The sequence below is a fragment of the Heloderma suspectum genome, chromosome 2 (assembly GCF_057233095.1).
Source record: "Heloderma suspectum isolate Gila_16-S chromosome 2, 16-S_ref, whole genome shotgun sequence".
In the NCBI taxonomy this organism is placed as follows: domain Eukaryota; kingdom Metazoa; phylum Chordata; class Lepidosauria; order Squamata; family Helodermatidae; genus Heloderma; species Heloderma suspectum.
In genome coordinates, this window is record NC_139459.1 from 300,745,263 (window position 1) to 300,766,292 (window position 21,030).

Here is a 21,030-nt window from a genome sequence, read left to right on the forward strand (position 1 = left end):
GTAACATTTCTTTCAAAGTTCTACAGGTTGTTTTGGTACTAACTACAAAAATGATCTTCCTTCAATTAGATTTAAAGTATCTTTCTTTTTCAATTTCCACTTTGATGTCATTTGCACTAGGAACATAGTGGAACACAGCTTTACTTTGAGGCAATGCTACTGAGGACTTAGCACTTCGGATACTGCAAACTCTATAAGCCCTATGTAAATAATAATAAAATAAAGCTGTAAGAGGTCAGCTGGATACCTTTTTTATTTATAACTTGTCTTTATTATTTTAAAATATAAAAATAGTAGATATTCTAAAATAAAGAATGCTTACCAAAAGACAGGAACTGCTACAAAACAAAAAATATTATAAGTAAAACCTGTGATAGTTCTGCTATGTTGCAAAGTGCACTGCCACTGCTCAGAATGTGGCTTTTCAAACTTTGGCTTGTGCAAATTGTAGCACAGTGGCTGGAAGGTCAAGGTTTTGAGCAATGCCATTCTCAATAGACATCACATGTGCCCCATAAATTTTCTGGGTGGCCTTGCAAAACTGACTACGGGGGGGGGGGGAATGGGGACCAAAGGCACGCCTCACCCAGGGTGCTATATATCCTAGGGCCAGCCTGTGTTTAACCCTTGAATAACCCGCAATGGCTCAGTTCACATGACATGCCACAACCCCTGATCACCCAACTGGGGGCTGCATAATCAAAATAGCGGCTGCACACCCCCAGCATTCTCCATGGCTCATCATGGGTTAAATAATCCATAATGAGCTGGCAGTGTCATGTCTTTTTCTCTCTTTAGTTCAGGAGTATTTTTTATAAGTTTTAGGTCCTTGTACGCACTCTCTAGTGGCCACTGATGGGAGTACAGTAATTCAAAGCCCTCTTATGGCCAAGAAGGCTTTAAAAAAAATTACATAGCCCTTACCTGCCTCTTCTCCCAGAGGAACCAGGAAACCCTTTTGTTTTTATCTCTTGCAGTGTTACTAAAAGCTGTGCATCACTGGTTAAAGCCCCCCACCCCAAAGGCTATCTCCACTAGAAACTGGGAGCACAACACAGCAGAACCCCACAGAACTGGCTACCCTCATAAGAACTGACATGCACTCCTGTTTCCATGTTCTGATCCTTCCCATTGCCTTAGCCCACAGGGATCCTGTTACACTCCACTAGAGTTATGGTGGCATAAACTTTCATGGTCTAGAGCCCATGTCATCAGATACATGAAGTGTTATCCTCAGCTGGCAGATCTTGCCAATTATTGCTGTACTGAATGGTCCATGGACACATCTGGTATACACTTGAGCTTTGCAAAGAGATGGTCACAGGACATACTTCTTGTATTTCATGGCCTCTTGGCCCTACTATTTTACTCTCCCCGCCGCACCTTCTATATCCATATGCGTATCTACAAATGGATGATAACATCAAGCGAATGAAATGGCTCTACTCCACAAAATGGAGTGCTACAATAAATTGGTTAGCCTTTCAGGTTTCACAAGATTCTCTTTTGTGTTTAAAGTTACCAAATCTTTATTTCTCACAAAATTTGAATATAATTCCAAACAAAAAAACTTTCCCTTCTAGCTAAAACATATTCAGTTCTTCTCCACGTTGGGATTAGTTGATGAGAGTATAATTATGGGAAGCATACAAATAAATAGTGAAGAGGACAAATGAGATTGCATTATGAATAAAAACTTTGTTTAAAAAAAAATACCACCAACAGCTCATCTGGAAAACATATTCAAGAAAAAGCTCAAAGAAGGACTATGCAAAGAACAGCTAAACCTGTTTCATGAGGAGGGGAAACTTGCTAGTGACAATGTCCTATTTTCTTTGTTAAATCCACCTATTTAGCTATTGTTATTATGCCAAGTTTTTATTGCTTTAACTTTGAAATAAATAATAAATTAGATGTACACACACCAGCTGAGTTGGTATGCCTGTTAAATAAAGGCAAGAATTAAACTACTTTTCAAAAACCAGTTAAAACGCTTCCTCAGGGTCCAGGCATGATCTCTATGCACAACAGGATTGCTTGCAAAGCGGTGATAAGGACTGGGTGCAGGGGAACAAACATACATAAAACACCCAAGATACTTAGCTAATCAAACTCCAAAACGTTCACAATCTCACTTAGAAATATACATTACCACAGCTTCTAAAAATATTTTTTCTCACCTTAAGATTAGCCTACTCCAACAACTAATACTCTTTAATTTATGGACCCCTTTAGAATTTAAATTAAGATTTGTTCCCTCTATGAATATTTTACAGTAAAATCTTTAAACAGAACAGCAAGTAAATCCAAGTGCAAGTAGAATAATCATCCGAATCAATAGGTGGTGAAGTATTACATAGACATTGCACTGGAGAATCCTGCTACACAACAGTGGGGCTCAGACAAAGAACTAAAAAACTCCACAGAGTTGCAGCGGAGGGTACCAGTTGTGTTTAAAATAATGGCATAATGCTAAACTACAAGTTTCTCAATCTTCTGCATTTACATAATGGGTCATTATTCGAAATGTTGCTTTGTTTCTGTGGAACTGGTTAAGTGAAACAATGTAGTTTCTAAAAATATCTTGCTCACAAATATGGTTTCTATGTTTGGATATCCCCCCCCTGAACTTTGTAAGATGGAATTTTAAAACGATACAGTTTCAACACAAGTTGTTACTGGGTTTTGAGACAGAGCCCAACAAAACCAATACAATCACAGGCTTAATTATCAAGTCACCATATAGCAAGGAAATACTGCAAGCAACATTTTTGTTTTGCATTTTATGCTTTATTGGAAACAGCTCCACTTCAGTTCAAAAGAAACTGAGAAATATTGGAGAGAGTGCTCATGCACCATCACTCCAATTCATAGAATCATAGAACAGTAGGGTTGGAAGGGGCCTACAAGACCATCGAGTCCAACCCCCTGCTCAGTGCAGGAATCCAAATCAGAGCATCCCTGACAGATGGCTGTCCAGCCTCGTCTTGAACGCCTCCAGTGTGGGAGAGCCCACCACCTCCCTAGGTCATTGGTTCCATTGTCGTATTGCTCTAACAGTCAGGAAGTTTTTCCTGATGTTCAGCCGGAATCTGGCTTCCTGTAACTCGAGCCCATTATTCCGTGTCCTGCACTCTGGGATGATTGAGAAGAGATCCTGGCCTTCGTCTCTGTGACAACCTTTCAAGTATTTGAAGAGCGCTATCATAACTCCCCTCAGTCTTCTCTTCTCAAGGCTAAACATGCCCAGTTCTTTCAGTCTCTCCTCACAGGGCTTTGTTTCCAGGCCCCTGATCATCCTTGCTGCCCTCCTCTGAACCTTCTGTCTGCATCCTTCTTAAAATGTGGTGCCCAGAACTGGACAGTACTCCAGATGAGGCCTAACCAGTGCTGAGTAGAGGGGAACTAGTACTTCTCGGAATTTGGAAGCTACACTTCTATTAATGCAGCCCAAAATAACATTTGCCTTTTGCAGCAGCCACATCACATTGTTGGCTCATATTCAGCTTGTGATCGACAACAATTCCAAGATCCTTCTCGCTTGTAGTGTTGTTGAGCCACATATCTCCCATCTTGTAACTGTGCATTTGGTCTCTTTTCCCTAGGTGCAGAACTTGACATTTATCCCTATTAAACTTCATTCTGTTGTTTTCTGCCCAGCGCTCCAGTCTATCAAGACCACTTTGAATTTTGTTTCTGTCTTCCAAAGCCATCCTGCCCAATTTTGTGTCATCTGCAAATCTGATCAGCATTCCCTGCACCTCCTCCTCCATGTCATTAATAAAAATGTTGAAGAGCACTGGGCCGAGGACTGAGTCCTGCGGCACCCTGCTCATTACCTCTCTCCAGTTTGAGAAGATCCCATTGATAAGCACTCTTTGAGTCCAATTCTGTAGCCAACTGTGGATCCACCGGATTGTTGTATCATCTAGCCCACCTTAAGCTAGTTTGCTCATCAGGATATCATGGGGCACTTTGTCGAAAGCTTTGCTGAAGTCAAGGTATATTATGTCCACAGCATTCCAGCAGTCCACAAGGAAGGTGACTTGATCAAAAAATGAGATCAGATTCATTTGGCAGGATTTGTTCTTGACAAATCCATGTTGGCTTCGAGTAATCACTTTATTGTTTTCAGGGTGCTTACAGATCGATTGCTTTATAATCTGCTCCAGAATTTTCCCAGGGATTGATGTCAGACTGACTGGTCTGTAGTTCCCAGGTTCCTCCTGTTTACCCTTTTTGAAGAAGGTAATTCAAAACTAATTCAAGTGCTGTAAGCTTGACAATTTGGCTAGGCATATATTAGAATACTGGTATGTTATATATGTTCTTACTGAAGTCAATAATGTTTTTTTTATCCTGACTAGATAAAGGATTTCTTAACAGTCTTGTACACAGAATTATTTTAAGTTTTAAGTTATATATGCTGGAAGGTAGTAACATTCTATCAAGACATCAGCTGCTTTCTATTTCCTATTTCTGAGTACTAAACTCAATTAAAATAGTTAATTATGGGCTGTATGATTGCAGAACTGAAGGATAGGGCCTTCTGTTTAGACTTCCTAAGTTGAGGTCCCTAGACTTTTAACCCCTTTAAGGCTGCAATCCTACACGTACTTACCTGTGAGCCCACTGAACTCAATGGGGTCATGATCTGATCATGGGGTCATGATCATGATCTGATCAGACATGCATAGGATTGCCCCTTAAGAAAGAATTATGACTGAAGAATTACTCTAAATATCAACATTTTATAACTGTAATCAATTTTACTTACGGGGTCTGTGTACGAGTGGTATATTCTTTGAATTCGCTGTCATGTATTGTAAAATAAGGCCTAAAATCACTGTAGTACTTCAAAGGTGAGATACAGCTGTGAAACAAGCACACAGAAGGTTAAAACAAAGTGTATCATGTGTGTTACATGCTTACTCTGTAGATTATTCTGATTGATCTAGATAAATTCTACTACGTTTTTGCTATTTTATGCAGTCTTCTAAAATACATGTGGTTTAAACTGTTAATCCTATCTTATATACCAACAATGAGCACATTCTCTGAATGAGGATCCTTAAGCAGACAAAATAGCAGTATCCATGCACAAGAGAGAGGTATTAGCAGGCTTGGGGAACCAAGGTTTGCAGAATCTCAAACAAGAGGGTTAGAAAAGAACCTTAAGGGGAGAACCTTTCTCCAAAACTGTCCAATGAGGACTAACACATTCAATGGCCACAGAATGCTGACTGACTTGTTATTGGGGGCGGGGTGGAAAACTGAAGGGACAGGAAATGGAATGGAGTATCCTGAAAATGGACTTGGCTGGCTGGCTGAAATTCTGAACAGGAGCAATCCACACTGCAACGATTTGTTGCAGGTCCCACTTGTTATTAATTAAATTATATCCTTTGATGCATTTATAAGCTACTTTGAACACTGTTGTTGAGTCAGGTATAAATATTTTAAAATAAGCCAATTAAAACTTTCAGTTTAATCAATGGAGGGCAATTTTGATTGAGGGGGAGCGAGAGTTAGATACAACTGTGTCTTTTCAGGCTGTTCTGACGCATTACTATGATAGGGTAATGAAAAAGAAAATACGATAGTCTCTCTCACAATGACTGGTAACTTTTGTTTATTAAGTTGTTAGTACTTCAATATTTCAAGAGGGATGTATTTTGAAATCCTAGCAATATGTTATTTATTGATTAAAATAGACAGAAGCCTCCAATCCTGGACACTCCCGAAAATCTTATGCCCTGCCAGGCTGCTGGCAGCAGTGTGGGAGGAGCACTTTTGCCTCCTCTTCCTCCTCCTCCAAAGAAACTCTAGCTCAATTACTGGTGATGGGTGGGGAAGGGCGAAGGAGAGGCCATAGGATTCTCCGGACCTGGGCCTCTCATCTCCCTCTCCCTTCCCCACCCACCAGAACACCCCTCTATGAGGTTAGTGTTTCAACCTTGCAAAGTAGCTGCTCTGTTTTTTTCCACAGCAGCTGCAAGGGGGAGGGGGGCAGGGAGGTGGCGGCAGGAAGGACCGTAGGATTGCATCCTAATTGGTTAATAGGCAAACTAAACTTTTTAAATTCATTGTCAGCCATTATTATTATTATACTTTAACTAAGATAGCAATGATGAGTATCATCTTTTAAAAGCCATCAGATACTGGTGGTAACGAACAATCCAACTACTTCCTTTTATGTGTCATTTGACCATAATATGTATTCACAAAAATTCATACACGCTATGATCAAAAATATAATGCAGTTTATATTACTCAGTACAAGTAAGGCAGCATAATTACGTGCTTCCTAAATGTCTGGGTTTTGCACAATTTGTGATTTCCTCGTGGTGTCTTGGATGATAAAAGGAAGCAAGAACCATTCTGAGACAATCAACAGGTAGGGGCTGAGGCTGGGAGCTCTAGGAAGATTTTCCCTCAGACCATCAGCACAAAAAAAAAATCAGTCTACAAACACTGAGCTTACCTGCATGTTTAAGCTTAAGATTATCTTCAGCTGAGTGGGGTTTTGTTTTGTTTTTTAATGAAAGCTGAGAGCCTGAGGATTCTGCTACAGCCTTCTCACTGTGACTCATAGTGAGATCACAGTCATGTAGCTTTTTAGATTCCTAAATATGTTTACCTTACAAGTGCCAACACAGTTTCTGAAGACTCTGATGGTGATGGTGCCATGACAACAAGCGGTTCCCCTAACAACACTAGCTCCCAGAGCATCTGGATGTGAAAGAAGACTGGCAAGAAACATCTGAAACAGATTTAAAAGAACAGACTTTAAAAAAAATTTCCTCTTCTACTTATAGCAGAGAGAACAAGAGCAAAGAAAAGAGAGAGTAAATACAGAGGGGAAAAACCATGCATCTGAAAATGTGACCGGGACTCATACCATCTTAAGAGTCTCTGAAGCTGTTCATACAACATGCTAACCCCCACTCAGTGGTTGAGTGTGGGTTGTTTTGAACCATGGGTTGTTTGCTGAACTGTGGACTAGTGTGTTGTCTGAATGCAGCACATTTTCCACAGTTTGGGTTATCATGTTGTCTGAACACAGCCAGGATGGCTTATTAACCATGCAGTGTGGGTTGTTAAACATCTGGAACAACCTAACAACCATGGGTTCTCAAGGTGGCTTGTTTGAGAAAATAAGCCACACTGCATGGTTAACAAGCCACCCTGGCTGCATTCAGACAACATGCTAATGTACAGTTCGTCAAACAACCCACTGTGTGAACAGCACCTAAGATTTGAATGAAGATTGAACTTTCTGAAGGATAAAGAGGCAGGGACAGAAAATCTGTGGAGAAGAAGGGCCTGTTCAGATGCGCAAGGGGGGGGGGGAGGGTGGTTAGGTAACTGAGGTGTTTTTTTTAGCAAAATGATGATGTGCGCACCTGTCACACAACCGGGAACCATGCGGTGCTGCATAGTTCCCGTAACCACCCCCTCCATATTTACCATAACCATCATTCTACCACCAGTGATCCCAACTGCCCTAGCGCCATGAAAATGTGCACACTGGCCACTCCATCCATTGCTATGCAACAGCTACCAAAGAGGAAGCATGCGCTGGCTAGAGCGTCGCTGGAAGTGCAAGATGCTCTAGGCTGCTATCTCTATGGTTGTGGCCTAGAAACCACCAGGAGCCCCTTTTAACCACTGGGGCCCAACAGACATAAATAACAGTAAGCCACCCCGAGGCCCCTTAACCATGCTGGGGGGGGGGTGTTACCTGGTGCAGTTCCGGAACCACAGTTAGCACGTTTTCCTCCTCCAACATGACATGCTAAGACACTGTGGTTTGCGCAAATTCCCTCACCATCATGGCTTAGAGTGATATCTGAACAGCCCAAAATATGGGTAGAACTACAGCCAGAGGCCGCACAACTACCAGCTCTCCAGCTTTGGCCAGGCCATGGAGATGCAATGGCCACAAACACAATGACTGAGTTCGCACAACACGCTAACCCACGCTCAGTGGGGCTGTTCACACAACACACTAACCCACACTCAGTTGTTGAGTGTGGGTTGTTGTTCAAACGTGCATTGTTCATTGAACCATGGATTAGTGTATTGTCTGAATGCAGCCAGGGTGGCTTGTTAACCACCCTGAACAACCCAACAAAACACAACAAAATAAGCCACTCCGAATGGTTAACAAGCCATCCTGGCTGTGTTCAGACAACACGCTAACCCATGATTCAACAAACAACCCACAGTTCAACAACCCACACCGAACCATTGAGTGTGGGTTAGCGGGTTGTGTGAACAGCCCCATCAGTTGAGTGTGAGTTGTTGTGAACCATGAGTTAGCGTGTTGTCCAAACCCAGGACATTTTCCACAGGGTGGCTTGTTAACCATGCAGTGTGGCTTATTTTTCTCAAACAAGCCACCTAGAGAACCCATGGATTGTTGTTGTGTTGTTCAGGGTGGTGAACAAGCTACCCTGCAGAAATTTCTTGGGTTCAGACAACACGCTAGTCCATGGTTCAACAAACAACACATGGTTCAACAACAACCCACACTCGACCACTGAGTGTGGGTTAGCGTGTTTTGTGAACAGCCCCAGTGGGCAGGTTTGTACAGTGATGTAGGGAAAATAAGCAATGGTGGCTTATTTTCCCTCCCTGCATGTGCCAGTCATGAGCTGCCCAAGTAGCATAATTACCTTCTCCGGGCACGGGTTGCTGTGATGTTCAGACCCAGTGGCTGGGGTGGTTTACAAACTACAGTGAAACCCATGGCTTGTTCTAGAGCTTCTGGGTGATTTGTAAACCACCCCAGCCAGCCACCCTTCCTGGGTTTGAGCATCATGACAACCTGTGCCGGGAGAGGGTAATTATGCTAATCAGGCAGCTCATGACCAGCACACACAGGGAGGGAAAATAAGCCACCCTGGCTTATTTTCCCTCTGTGATCATGCAAACCTGCCCGCTGTGTGGGTAGAACTTCAGCCAGAAGCCACACAACTACCAATTCTCCAGCTTTGCCCAGGCTATGGAGACACAGTGGCCACAGACACAATTACTTTACTGTGTGGCATCCATTATGAAGAAACTAAAAAGAAAGAAGGTGCTAAGAGCTCTGGGGATGAATCTAGGAATATGGACTAGAGGAAAGAGAAGAGGACAAGCAGCCTCTGCATCCTGATTTTCTTCTTGAAAACTCTACCCAGAAGCTCTCAGAGATAAAAACAATACATTTCACATTAAGGCAGCAATGGAAACTTGCAAGAGGTGCTTATTTTCCTATTACTGCCTGTACCCTTCTCAACTCACTCAAAAGGGAGACTGATCTCCATCCCTTAACAACAATAATGTAAAGTTATTACAAGATTGTCATAAAGCAGGGATAGGCAACGCAGTGCACTCCAGATGTTTTGGACTACCACTCCCCTCAGCCCCAGCCACCATGGCCAAGGATCAGGGATTACGGGAGCTGTAGTCCGAAATATTAGGAGGGCATCAGGTTGTCTACCTCTCCAATAAACAAAACATCCTGTCTTATATGTTTCACAGGAGTTACAGATTACCAGCAAGAATGACTCTCTTACGCTCAATACCCATTTGCTCGTTAATCAATTAAAACACTCAGTTTCTGAAACTCCCTTTGATGGGATGAGTCATCTACAGAACTTCAGAAAGTTCAAGCTAAGATGCTTTTATGTTCTTACCTGAAGAGATCTACTTCATGGACAGTAGGCAAAGCAATGGATATTTGTGTGTTTGTCTAAAAAGCAAAACAAAAACACTTTTTGTCAGAGTAGCACCAGACTACGGAATAAAAACTTGTGTGTACCAGGATAGGTAGAAGGGAGATCTGGGTCTACTGGTAGATCTCTGGGGATTTGCAGTAGAATGGCAAAGATTTCTGGGTTGTTGGGGCCATGCGGGAGCAAGCACACTGCCCCCACCCCCAAAATGAAAACACTGCACCCCACTCCTGAAATGAAGAAAGCCTGGGATACCTGGGGGTGGAAGTACTATAAGCGCCATTTAGTTCTGGGGCTCAAAAATTCTTGGGCTCAGAATTCTGTAATTCTAAGTGTATGTCTTTTGCACCAGCCTCCAGCTGGTGGATCTGGGAGTTCTAGTAAAAAACAAAGTAGACCCCACAAACATGAAGTCTGCACATCCCTGGTGTGCACTATGCTATCTTTATAACAAGGAAGACCTCTCATACTAAACCTGTCACAAAGAAATGTAGACTGACACTCGCTAGGTTGCCTACAAAAATAATGTTTGCTTCTAGACAACTAGGAGATCTGTTATACTTGATTCACTTCTTCAGTGAATGCTTCAATAAAGGCACTAAACATTCTGCTTGTAAGAGCTTCTGTTTAGCTCTACCAAGTTGAAGCTTGTGTCTTTCTGCCCTTATCTCCTCTTCCAATTCCAAACAATGGCCACCCCAAACATAACGTATGCCTGAGAGCTGGCAAACCCACATAGACTTGAACTGATAAGGCAGAATAGAAAATTGTCTGGGTATGTGAGAGAGAACAAGCTACAGGAGGTTGAAACAGTATGGGAGACCCCACCATTCCTGTCATAGTGGTGGGTAGTTTGCATCAACAGGTCGGAAAAGAAAGAAAAGATGTGAAGAAATGACAGGCAGTTGGGTGCCAGGAATAGGGTATGCAAAAGAACTCTTATACGGCAATGAGATTGCCAAGAAAAGAACCACTGGGAAGGAAGAAGAGGAGAGAAAAAAACAGGCAGGAGAAAACATACTGGGAAAATGAAAAGCAGGGTGTGTGGAGAGAAAGGAACCCAGAGGGGCAGCTATATGTTTAAGTGATCAGGACTGTATGAAGTACTCCTTTGTTTTAGAATAATATTCATATGTCCATTTTATGTTTTAAGGGGCTTCAGAACAGTTTTGGGGAGAGCAGTCCAATGGTCCCTGGGGGAGCGTCTGAGGAACCAAAGGATGGCTCGGATTACCACCTCTGAGGTCGGAGACAGCGATCTGACCTTGGAAGGGGGAGCTGGAAATCTGCCTCCCCCTGTCCCCCCCACCCCCATCTTGCAACTGGCATGGAGAGAAGAGAACTGCACCGGCTGCCTTTCCAAGGACAGAAAATCGACCTTGGAGAGGGGGAAAAGGGGGTGTTCTGTTGGGATAGAAGGAGACTGGAGAAGCCAGGATATGATTTATCCTGAGTTTCCTCCAACCTCCTTCCCTCCCTCTCCAAAGCACTCTCACCAGACACGTTAAAAAGCCCATATAGCAAAAAAGTCAAAGTCTGGAGGATGGGGAGGCAAAGATCACCTCTGCCGCTACCCCTGCCCTGTTGGCCTTAGACCGGCATGGCACAGGAATCTCAGAAGTCTCCAAATTTGAGGACTTCCAAGTAGCAAGGGCCCAGTCCATAGGACTGCACCCTTACTCTTAAGAAGGACATGGGATTTAGAGGCAATTTGTACTAAAACATTATTGGATGGACTAACGGAAGTTAATGGATCCTCTGGAATTATCTAATCTGAACATTTAAAAATATATAATTATAACTATAGTTATAGTTATAAAAACACCACATAGTTTTTAACATTTACCATTTTGATAGGGTTGGATCCATGAATGGAAGAACATCTTTGGATCCAACCCTCTACTTTGGATTCAGTCCATAGTGTACTGCAGTATTCCTCACTTGAGGTAGTGTAGGTTATTGTTTTGTGATCTTGAAGTTGCTTGCTGCTGCCACTCGAAGCACTCTCTTCATTACTGAACAGAACAATTCGTTTTGGTAAAAATTATAACATTAAGCAGTGCTCAATGTAATTTACCTCTGCAAAAATACTTGCACAAGCTTCTACTTTCCATTTCTCATGTTACATTTTAGTGCTTGCAGCCTCCATGGCTATTTCTACTTTACAAAATATACTCTCCTATACTTGGGATTGTAGACTTTCATGTCTGGAAATGAAATCTGAAAATCAGCCCTTTGTTTTGAGGGAGTATTCAAGTGGCTGGTGAATTACCTGGTGTGTTGACTGTAATACTTGGGTTGTTCCAGGCTTGTCATGACATGCAGGAATCCGTAACTTAGGAAAGAGACATAATATGTTTTATATGTTATTCAGAACACTAATAGCCTAGAATGCTAAACTTAACATCAGTTAAAAGAGGCGTTAACCACTTCTGAAAGCAGAATTATGCTAGCTCTTCAATGGTGCAAATATATTGCTCTAAATCAGTGGTGGAAAAGCTGTGACCCTCCAAATGTTGCTGGACTACAAAACCCAGCATCCCTGACTATTGGTCATGCTGGCTGGTTCTGATAAGAGCTGGAGTCTAACAACATCCAGAGGGCCACAGTTTCCCCACCCCTGCTCTAAATGGTTCTTCCTTAAAACCACTGGGCAATATCCAATGGTGTCATTCCGCAAACTCAAACAGCACTAGTGAAGCTCTTCCACACTTTTCCGCTGTGCAAGTGGTGGCCCATTACACTTATGCAACTGGTTGCGCAAACAGTTGTGCAACCAGCTGCACAACCGGTTGCAGAAGAGTTATGCGCAACCACTTGCACAGACGTAACTTTAGTTGGATTCTCCTCTTGCACATAGTTTGGAACCTAGTTTTGGCTAGCGCAACGTCATTTGCACTAACAGAATGACACAACTGGATACTACCAATTGTTTTTAAATGTTGACAGTTAAAAATAACAACACTGTCATTCTTAATATCCCAACCTATAGGTGATAGTCCTGTGAACAACCTGAAGTCTTTACAGAAACCTTAGAAGAACATACATTCAGGAACACAGATTGAAACAGCTATTAAATTGCCTAAGACTAGAGAAAATGGTTTTGCTTAGAAAAGTTAATAATAGCCTAATTTATTTATTTATTTCATTTCTATACCGCCCAATAGCCGAAGCTCTCTGGCCTAACATAAAAATTGACAAAATAAATACTGCCGTTATGAGATGGCATTGTGAATTCATGAGTACAACTGTGAGCATGATCCAGCCAAAGTTAAGCACCTTTCAGAGCTGTGGATTTCAATAAGAGAGTATAAAGCACATCCTTAATTCTCTCCCAGTGTAATCAAACTTACAAGTGATCAACTTCAGCTGGCCCAACATATTCTAACTGATACGTCTAAAGAGAAAAACACCAAGTAATAGGACAACTTATTATTGTAGAATTTTCATATACTTCCTCTCTCTTCAGAGATACCTGCCTCTCCCACCTCTTATGGGAGTTTTGCAAGTATGAAATTAAATACCTTTATTACAATGCCCATAATAGGCAAATGTAGGGTTCTCCCTGGGCCTGGTGGTGGCCATCGATCAATGTCATTACAAGCTGAAAAAAATAATAAGCAATCAGCTTTGCACATTAAGAACAGTCAAACAAGTTGTAACAGTGCCTCCTAAAATCGGTGATTAAAGAGACCCTCCAACAGAATTTAGTCAATTCAGATTCATCTGACAGTATCACCCTGACCTAGGGCATTGTCTCATATGCCATCTGGTTCCTCAGTTGACAAACTGGCAGCTTACGCAAAACCACCCTACAATCTACCAATCTTCTCTGATGTACCCATTTAGGAGTCAGAGATTCACAATGCACTTCTGTTTTACCAGAGATTCCAGAGTTGTACAAATGTGCAACTAATATGAATATGCATCTTTTAAAAATGTGTAGCTTCACCAGACCAACAATATTACCAACCTGCTTCTAAGTAAGGCTCATTCTTCTCAAAATATTCAGGTGCAATTTGTCCAAGCACAGTGTGAAAAAAGTGTATATAAGGCAGCTTGCTGATCAGAACCAAGGACTAATATAGGAGAAACAAAATAACTCATGATTAGTATTTCCCAAAGCAACTACAGGTATTTACAGTAAATGTTGTAAATGCCCACTAAATAATAGCAAAATAAAAATATCAAAACGCTGATAAGAAAAAAAATAGTGACACCCCTGACTCACACCAATGCAGCTACCGGGTGAGCTACATGTTACACACAAGCGCATGTAACAATACCCCAATTGACCTTTTTTGGTGGTTACAATGAACAGCTTGGGAAGGATGTAATTTTGTGCAGACATTCAGCAAGGGAGGGATGCTTAATCCCCTCCCCTCTCACAGTTTCCCAATGCAAAGTTGCATCCCCCCCCCCCATTGCTTTTCCCCTTGTGGTGGTCTAGATAGATTTTTCTGCTAACACATATTTGGAGCCCTGTATGTAGCTGGCTCTAAAAAGGGCAAATTTATTAACAGAAAATCCTTCAAACTAACCACACAATCTAATTCAAATGATTGAAACTGACCATTTTTCTTGGTGATTTAAACCAATCCACCCTGCCATGGTTTATGCATATTGGTCTTATTCTGAGAGTTAACAGCCTAAAACTAAAGGGCATTCACCCCTCAGTCTTAAAAACATGGGATATATTCCACTGATTGCAATAGAACTTGCTTCTATGAAAGTGTATTTAGGATAGCAACCATAAATAGTCTTCCTAAAACTAAGTTACCTTCTGGAAGTAGCCTCTTTTTAATGTTTTGTCTTGCACTTGTCTGAAATATACATAGCCATAATAATACGCAGGATCTTTCTGTAAAGAAAAGCAAACACATTCATAACACTTTGGACTTTCTGAACAGAGCTGAAAACTTAGAAGTTCACATATTTCATCCTTAGGGATAACTTGATTATGTACTCTCCACATGATGATCAGTTCAGTATATTTACAGTTTCAATTATTATAATATATATCACTGTAAAAAAAACTTATTCCACTCAACACATCCAGACACTGCATATCAAAATAAAATTATTAGACCTTAGGAGCCAAAATTTCTAAGTTTATGTTATAAGAATCTCCAAATAGATAAGCTATGTTTTATAAAATCTATGTATCTGAGCACTTGATATAGAATGAAGACCAATAAAACCATTACACTTAGGGCACAATCCTATGGCTGCTAGTCAGTGGCTAGATGGCCAAAGGATAGGTCGGTTCCCCGAGAACCGACCTCCACCCCCTCCCGCGCTGCCTTGTAGGCAACGTGGAACGGCCCTGTGCTCCGCACTCGGAAGAGGAGCTCAGAGCAGCAAAACCGGGGTGTTCCTGGGGGTGTGCTGGGGCAGGGAGGAGTGTATGCGTCGTCCAGCATCTGCCTCCCCCGCTCCAACTTCCCACAGCTAGACAGCTGAAATTGGCTGTCTAGCCATGAATGCAAGGCGGCTGAAGTGCAGAGGGGACGATCCCCTATGCACTTCTCCTGCCCTGCATTGGAAAGGTGGTTGCCTCCGACTTCGGAGGCGGCCGCCTATCCCAATAGGATTGCGCCCTCCATTTGTCAACATGCCTGCTGTGAAATTTAAAAATTTATTCAAGCAAAAACATTCATATTTGTCTCCCCACCTAACATGGGCTTTGCTACTAACCATACTTAAAATCAAAAGGCACTTCCAAATAAATGCACTCAACATTTAACGACTAGAATTTCAATACGCCATTTCTTACAGGTTTGGGTAGATAGATTACCAATGGTTAAACAGCAATGGTTTCAAACTTTCTCCAGGAAACTCCTGCATTTTGCAGTCACAGGGGAATGCTGGATATATTCTAGGCTCAAACTGAGTGTTCATCCTAGACATTTCCTGGAACCCTCTGCAAAGATCAGGGATTCTTTGGCAGACAAACAAAGAAAGGGTTCCACAATGATAAAAAGTTTGAAAACAATTATTTCAACTACATTCCCCCCAAAACCCAGAACAATTCTGGGCAAGATTACGGATGTTTTACTAGTTAGTATTTCGAATAGAGAAGTATAATTAGCATGTTAATCACAGAAGGTATTGCACTTGTATTTGTCACATGATCATTACAGTACTACTAATATGCTGTACAATGCCCTTTAAAGAACAGGCTTTAGAACAGACCTCATAATTTCATTATGAGGTATCACCACAATAATAGTTGCCTGCTAGAAATAGAAAAGTACTGTCATGTTTGGCCAAGAGAAAACAGGCTACTTTCCCAACCTTCAAGTAAATGGGTAGGTCTCTGTCAAACTGGTCCAGCAGACAATGCCACGAAAGCTTTCTGCTAGAAGACTGTCGGAACCTAAAACAAAACTGTGTGTCTCCAAGGCAACCTAAGCCAAAAAGGAAAGAGGGGGAAAAAGAACTATATTGAATTGGATGTATGTCTAATGAAAATCTGTATCTATAGCCTGGTCAGCAGGTGCTTGCCTGGCCAACTCTAGCAAGTAAAAAAAACAAACAAACAAACCCAAGATGACCCATCATAACCCCATCACCATCTCTGAGTTTGCATGCACAGCAACAGCAGTTCAGTTGGAGAAAGACCATGGTGTGTTTTGTTTTAGGCTGGAAGCCAGAGAAATCTCCTAAGCTGGGGAGTATCATAAGTATCATAACGTGATAACGTGATTAAAATAAGTATCATAACATGATACTTAGGAGTTATGGTATCACAACGTGATACTTGTGTTTACCGACTGGATAAACAATGAAATGTACTATGGCAGCTGCAAATACCATCCTTTTCTCTCTTGGCAGAGAGAGATCGACAGAGAGGGAGGGAGGGAGAATATACCAAGATCAGTCTAGCCTGTCCCGGCTTCCTCCACATCTGTTTCAGAAGTTGAAACAGAATGTGAGATCCCACTATTCCTGTCCTAGTAGGAGGTAGCTGGCATCAAAAGGAAGTTTAGGGGGGGTGAGGGGAAAAGCTACCAGTCCTCATTGTAATGGTTGAAAGAGAGCCATTAAAGTTGCTGCCTTAGCGGTGCACTGTTTCCATGCAATAGCGCTAACATGGTATGGCTGCTTGTCCTATCGCTTCACCTACATTCTGGGTTGTATCCAATATTAGTCCTACTTGGAGTAGAACCACTGAAATTAATGACATTTAAGTTAGGCCAGCATTGGTTACAACCCTTTGGCTTTAAGAGGGATTTGCATGAGCTACCACACTTAGTGCTGGCTGTTAAAACAATTTCAGTCACACCCTTTGTAGCAAATGCTTTCAAAGAAGTGATCTGTAGGAAACACCATCTTTAATTCAGCATGTTTTAAAGCTGCTGGATCAAACTGAGTTAGGGGAAGGAATCTGTAGCCATTTCATCAGAACAAGGTTAAGAAAATAGTATTTTTTCCAGTATTGCAAGTAATACCTTTGAATTTTTTAATTTTCAAATACCAAAGGAACATTACAAAAAGTACATATACTGGTCAAAAGCTCATGATGTAAATCCACAGCTATCATCAGCTGTTCACACAAACTACTGATCCCTAAATTTCCATCTCTAAGATTCTCCTGTTAACATTCCTAGGAAAGGAAAGGTTCCTCCTGTGCAAGCACCGGGTCATTACTGACCCCTAGAGGGACGCCGCTTACGCTGATGTTTTCACGGCAGACTATAGCGGGGTGGTTTACATAAAAGCTTATATTTCTGCTGAAGAACTAACATAATGATTTGATTCTTAAAAAAACACATACTTAAAAGGGAAACCTCAGCTGTAACCAACTGATTCTTCTTGCAAGACTGGAATAATAAGCTTTAGCCACCTCCTTTCATAAAGCATCTCAGAAGAAAGATGTAACAGTACATTGAATAGGGGAGTTTTTATATAATTTGATCAAGCTTTTCCAAAATAACATTAAATGATTATCATTCAATTTGACTAATATATCACACAGACCCAAGTATCCAATTTTAAGCCAAACAGCAAACTCAAAGCTTGGGATATATGAAGGGGCACTTTAAAGTGACTGAACAAATAAACAACAACAAATGTGATGGAATGCAGAATTATACATGTTGGCTGAAATAAAGTACAGAGGGCAGTATATCCACCAGTGTCATTCCTTAAAGTCAAATAGTGTCTATAAAGCTCCCCCAAATGCTTCAGTTGCGCAAGTGCTTGTGCACTGCACTAGCAGAGCATACACCAGCACATGTAAGTGCTGAAAGTGATTGTGCAAGCCCTTGCACAAGTGGTACTTAGTTGGATTCTCCCCTTGTACATAGTTTGGAACCTAATATCCCCTAGTGCGACATTTGCGCTGGCAAAATGACACTGTTGGATACCGCCAGGATTTTAAATATTAATTAATAATTCCCAATATAGCCAGGGCCATAGCTGTGGGAGGGCCCATGCATGTGTCAGAATCCCATACAGCCCAGACAATGGAGATACTTCTTCAGAGGAAGCGGGTTGAGACTCTGTTGAAACCTCTGCTACCACAAAATACCTGGAGGAAACTGCAGCAGACCAAAGGCAGCACGATAAACACTTCAACCCTATCCTGAGCCCTGCTTCAGTTTCCAACTCTCCTTCATCCCCCAGGTCTCTTGACAAAGGCGGCTGCGAATCCAGTGGGAAACTTAGAATCACTGTAGGATCGCCTGTCTGGCTGTCAGAAGGCTCTACTGCCAGGGCTCTACTCAGAGGAGAGAGCTACTCAGAAGAAAGGGTCTACTCAGGAGGACAGAAAAGACCCAGCTGAAAGCTATGCACCAGCACTGGATCAGGAAGGAGGAGGAGCTGGAGGCATGCAATATAAAGGCTTCTGTCTCCTCTGAGGCTTTGCTGGGTTAACTTCTCCCTTTGAGCCCATTACATCCAGCTCTGGTACTCCCTGGCCTGGGTCCAGTTCCAGCTTCTACACCAGGTGCAGGTCCCGGACAGCAGGCCAGACTCTCTTAGGGATATTCTAAGCTCCTTCCCCAAAAGTTCTGCTAATAGTGATGATGATGATGAGCCTCTGTTCATTTTAGTTATGAAGAAATAAGAAATGTGTGCAGACAGTATTTATCAAGTTGCTCATTAAAAGCAAACCTACACCCACCTTCCAGTATACTAGACAAAAGAGCATAAGGGCAGTGGGGTCATTTACAAATGCTGTGCACTTATTTTATTAAGCATTTTAATAAGTTAACTAACTTTTAAACGTATTATTATTTTTGTTAGGTTTGTGCAGCCTTCTGGTTAGGCCCCACCCCAAAATGTTGGCTACAGGCAGCACATTCCTTAAGTAACCACACATCTAGAGGTTGAGGACTGGAAGAGCACTTCCTTGAATATTACAGAACACACCTTTTAAGTATCCTTCATGATGCTGTACTGCATTATATAGGGTATTCCCTTCCTCCCCCAAAAGTACATCCTATTTGTAACATGTTCTCTTAAATTTAGGTAACTAGAGAAACCAAGCATGAGATAAAAATGTATAGCCTCAGCATAAATTATACTCCGCACACTGAACACTGCAAGAAATCTATTCTACAAAACAAAGAATAATGTCATGATTGCCGCTTGTACATTAATTAAGTAAATAAATGCAAACAATTCTTCATGCAATGTCCTACATACTACCATTTCAGGCAATGCAACATACCACAATTCATGGTACAAAACATTCACAGTTCTTCCAAATTCTAAAAATGTAGCCCAATATCAAAAAAAAGAACATCAGCTATACAATGATCATCAAAATCCAACAACAGTGATGCCCAAACATTTTGGCAGGAGTGCCACAAGTACATTTTTGTTTGTGCCACCTTAATGCACCCAACAGTACACATTCAGTCCCCACCCCTATTTCTTAAAGTGATCGTGCTTGTAGTCTAAGGGGCCAAGGATTAAGTGGCAATACAACACAGCACAGCAGAGGTAGGCTGGTATGCAGGCCTATGTTTTAGCTCAGTTCACAGCCGCTTCTGTTAATGTCTAAGAATTCCAAACACTCCTATTTGTCCAACCAGTGCCATTAATTGGTCACTCATGTCCTTCAGCTACATCAGAGTACCTCTAGAAATATGCATATTCTGCTACCAAAAATGGGGGGGAGGTAATGCACCAAGAATTAAATATAGTTGAAGACAACATAACAACAGTACTGATTCTGAATGACCATGAGATTATGGCTAATGTTGGTAGTAATTATTTTCAAACAGAAATAGCAGTTTACATATAATACTACCAGGCTCTGAGAAACTGGGATTGGAACCCTCGGTCATCTGATGTGATAAATTTGCTAGGCACTTCGAGGAGACAGTCACTCATATTTGCTCAGAACTTGATGCCACAGTTATTGCAGAGTCTGGGGAGGTGTCCTGCGTTCTGTCTGGTTGTTTCCTAGGATCAGTTTCAGTTGTTGCTGTGTTGATGATGTGGACAAGACACTTGAATCAGTCCAGCCCACCAAATGTAAGCTTGACCCTTGCCCATCTTGGCTTATACGATCTAGCAGGGGTGGATTGTCTGGGTGGGTCCAGGGAGTGGCAAATGCTTCGCTTTGTCAGGGGGTGGTTCTTGCTGCCTTGAAAGAGGCTGTAGTGCACCCTCGCCTGAAGAGGCCCTCCCTGGACCCAGAGGTGTGTGACAACTATCACCCCACTGCCCATATCCCCTTTTTGGACAAGGTGCTTGAGTGTGTGGTGGCTGGGAAGCTTCAGATGTTCTTGGAGGAAACTGATTATCTGGACCCATTTCAGTCTGGGTTCAGGCCAGGGTACGGCACTGAAACGGCCTTGGTTGCTCTGACTGGCGACCTACTCTGGGTGAAAGACAGGGGGAGTGATGCCTGGATCTCTCAGCGGCTTTTGACACCATTGATCATGGTGTCTTACTGGATCGGCTCTGCAGGATGGGAGTTGGGGGCACTGTGTTACAGTGGTTCTGCTCCTACCTGCAGGGCCAATTCCAGAGAGTGGTATTGGGGTATTCCTGTTCCACCTTATGGCTTTAAAGCTGTGGGGTGCCACAGGGTTCTATCCCCCATGCTGTTCAACATCTATATGAAGCCACTGGAAGACGTCATTAGGAGTTTTGGGGTGGGGTGTCACCAGTAAGCTGATGACAATCAGCTCTATTTCTCCTTGTCATCAGAGTCAGCTGAGGCGGTGAAAGTGCCGGACCAGTGCCTGGAGGCCATAATGGGCTGGATGAGGGCTAATGAACTGAAGCTAAATCCTGACAAGACGGAGGTTCCGTGGACTGGTGGTTCCCAAGTCTGGGA

The 21,030-nt window shown here is 42.2% G+C and overlaps 1 protein-coding gene across 3 annotated transcripts in view; it reads right to left on the reverse strand.

Moving 5' to 3' along the window:
• DENND6A (DENN domain containing 6A) overlaps positions 1-21,030 on the reverse strand; it is a 48,923-nt gene that overhangs the window by 12,996 nt on the left and 14,897 nt on the right. For 2 of the 3 annotated variants that reach the window (XM_084840068.1, XM_084840067.1), the window contains 7 exons: positions 14,506-14,586; positions 13,699-13,804; positions 13,250-13,329; positions 11,998-12,060; positions 9,687-9,742; positions 6,641-6,763; positions 4,778-4,873 (listed from right to left, as the gene is read on the reverse strand). In XM_084840068.1, the coding sequence (XP_084696194.1) occupies positions 4,778-4,873; positions 6,641-6,763; positions 9,687-9,742; positions 11,998-12,060; positions 13,250-13,329; positions 13,699-13,804; positions 14,506-14,586 (605 nt within the window). Of the gene's footprint in view, positions 1-4,777; positions 4,874-6,640; positions 6,764-9,686; positions 9,743-11,997; positions 12,061-13,249; positions 13,330-13,698; positions 13,805-14,505; positions 14,587-16,022; positions 16,136-21,030 lie in introns of all 3 variants that reach the window. The other variant, XM_084840066.1, reaches the window with a different exon arrangement.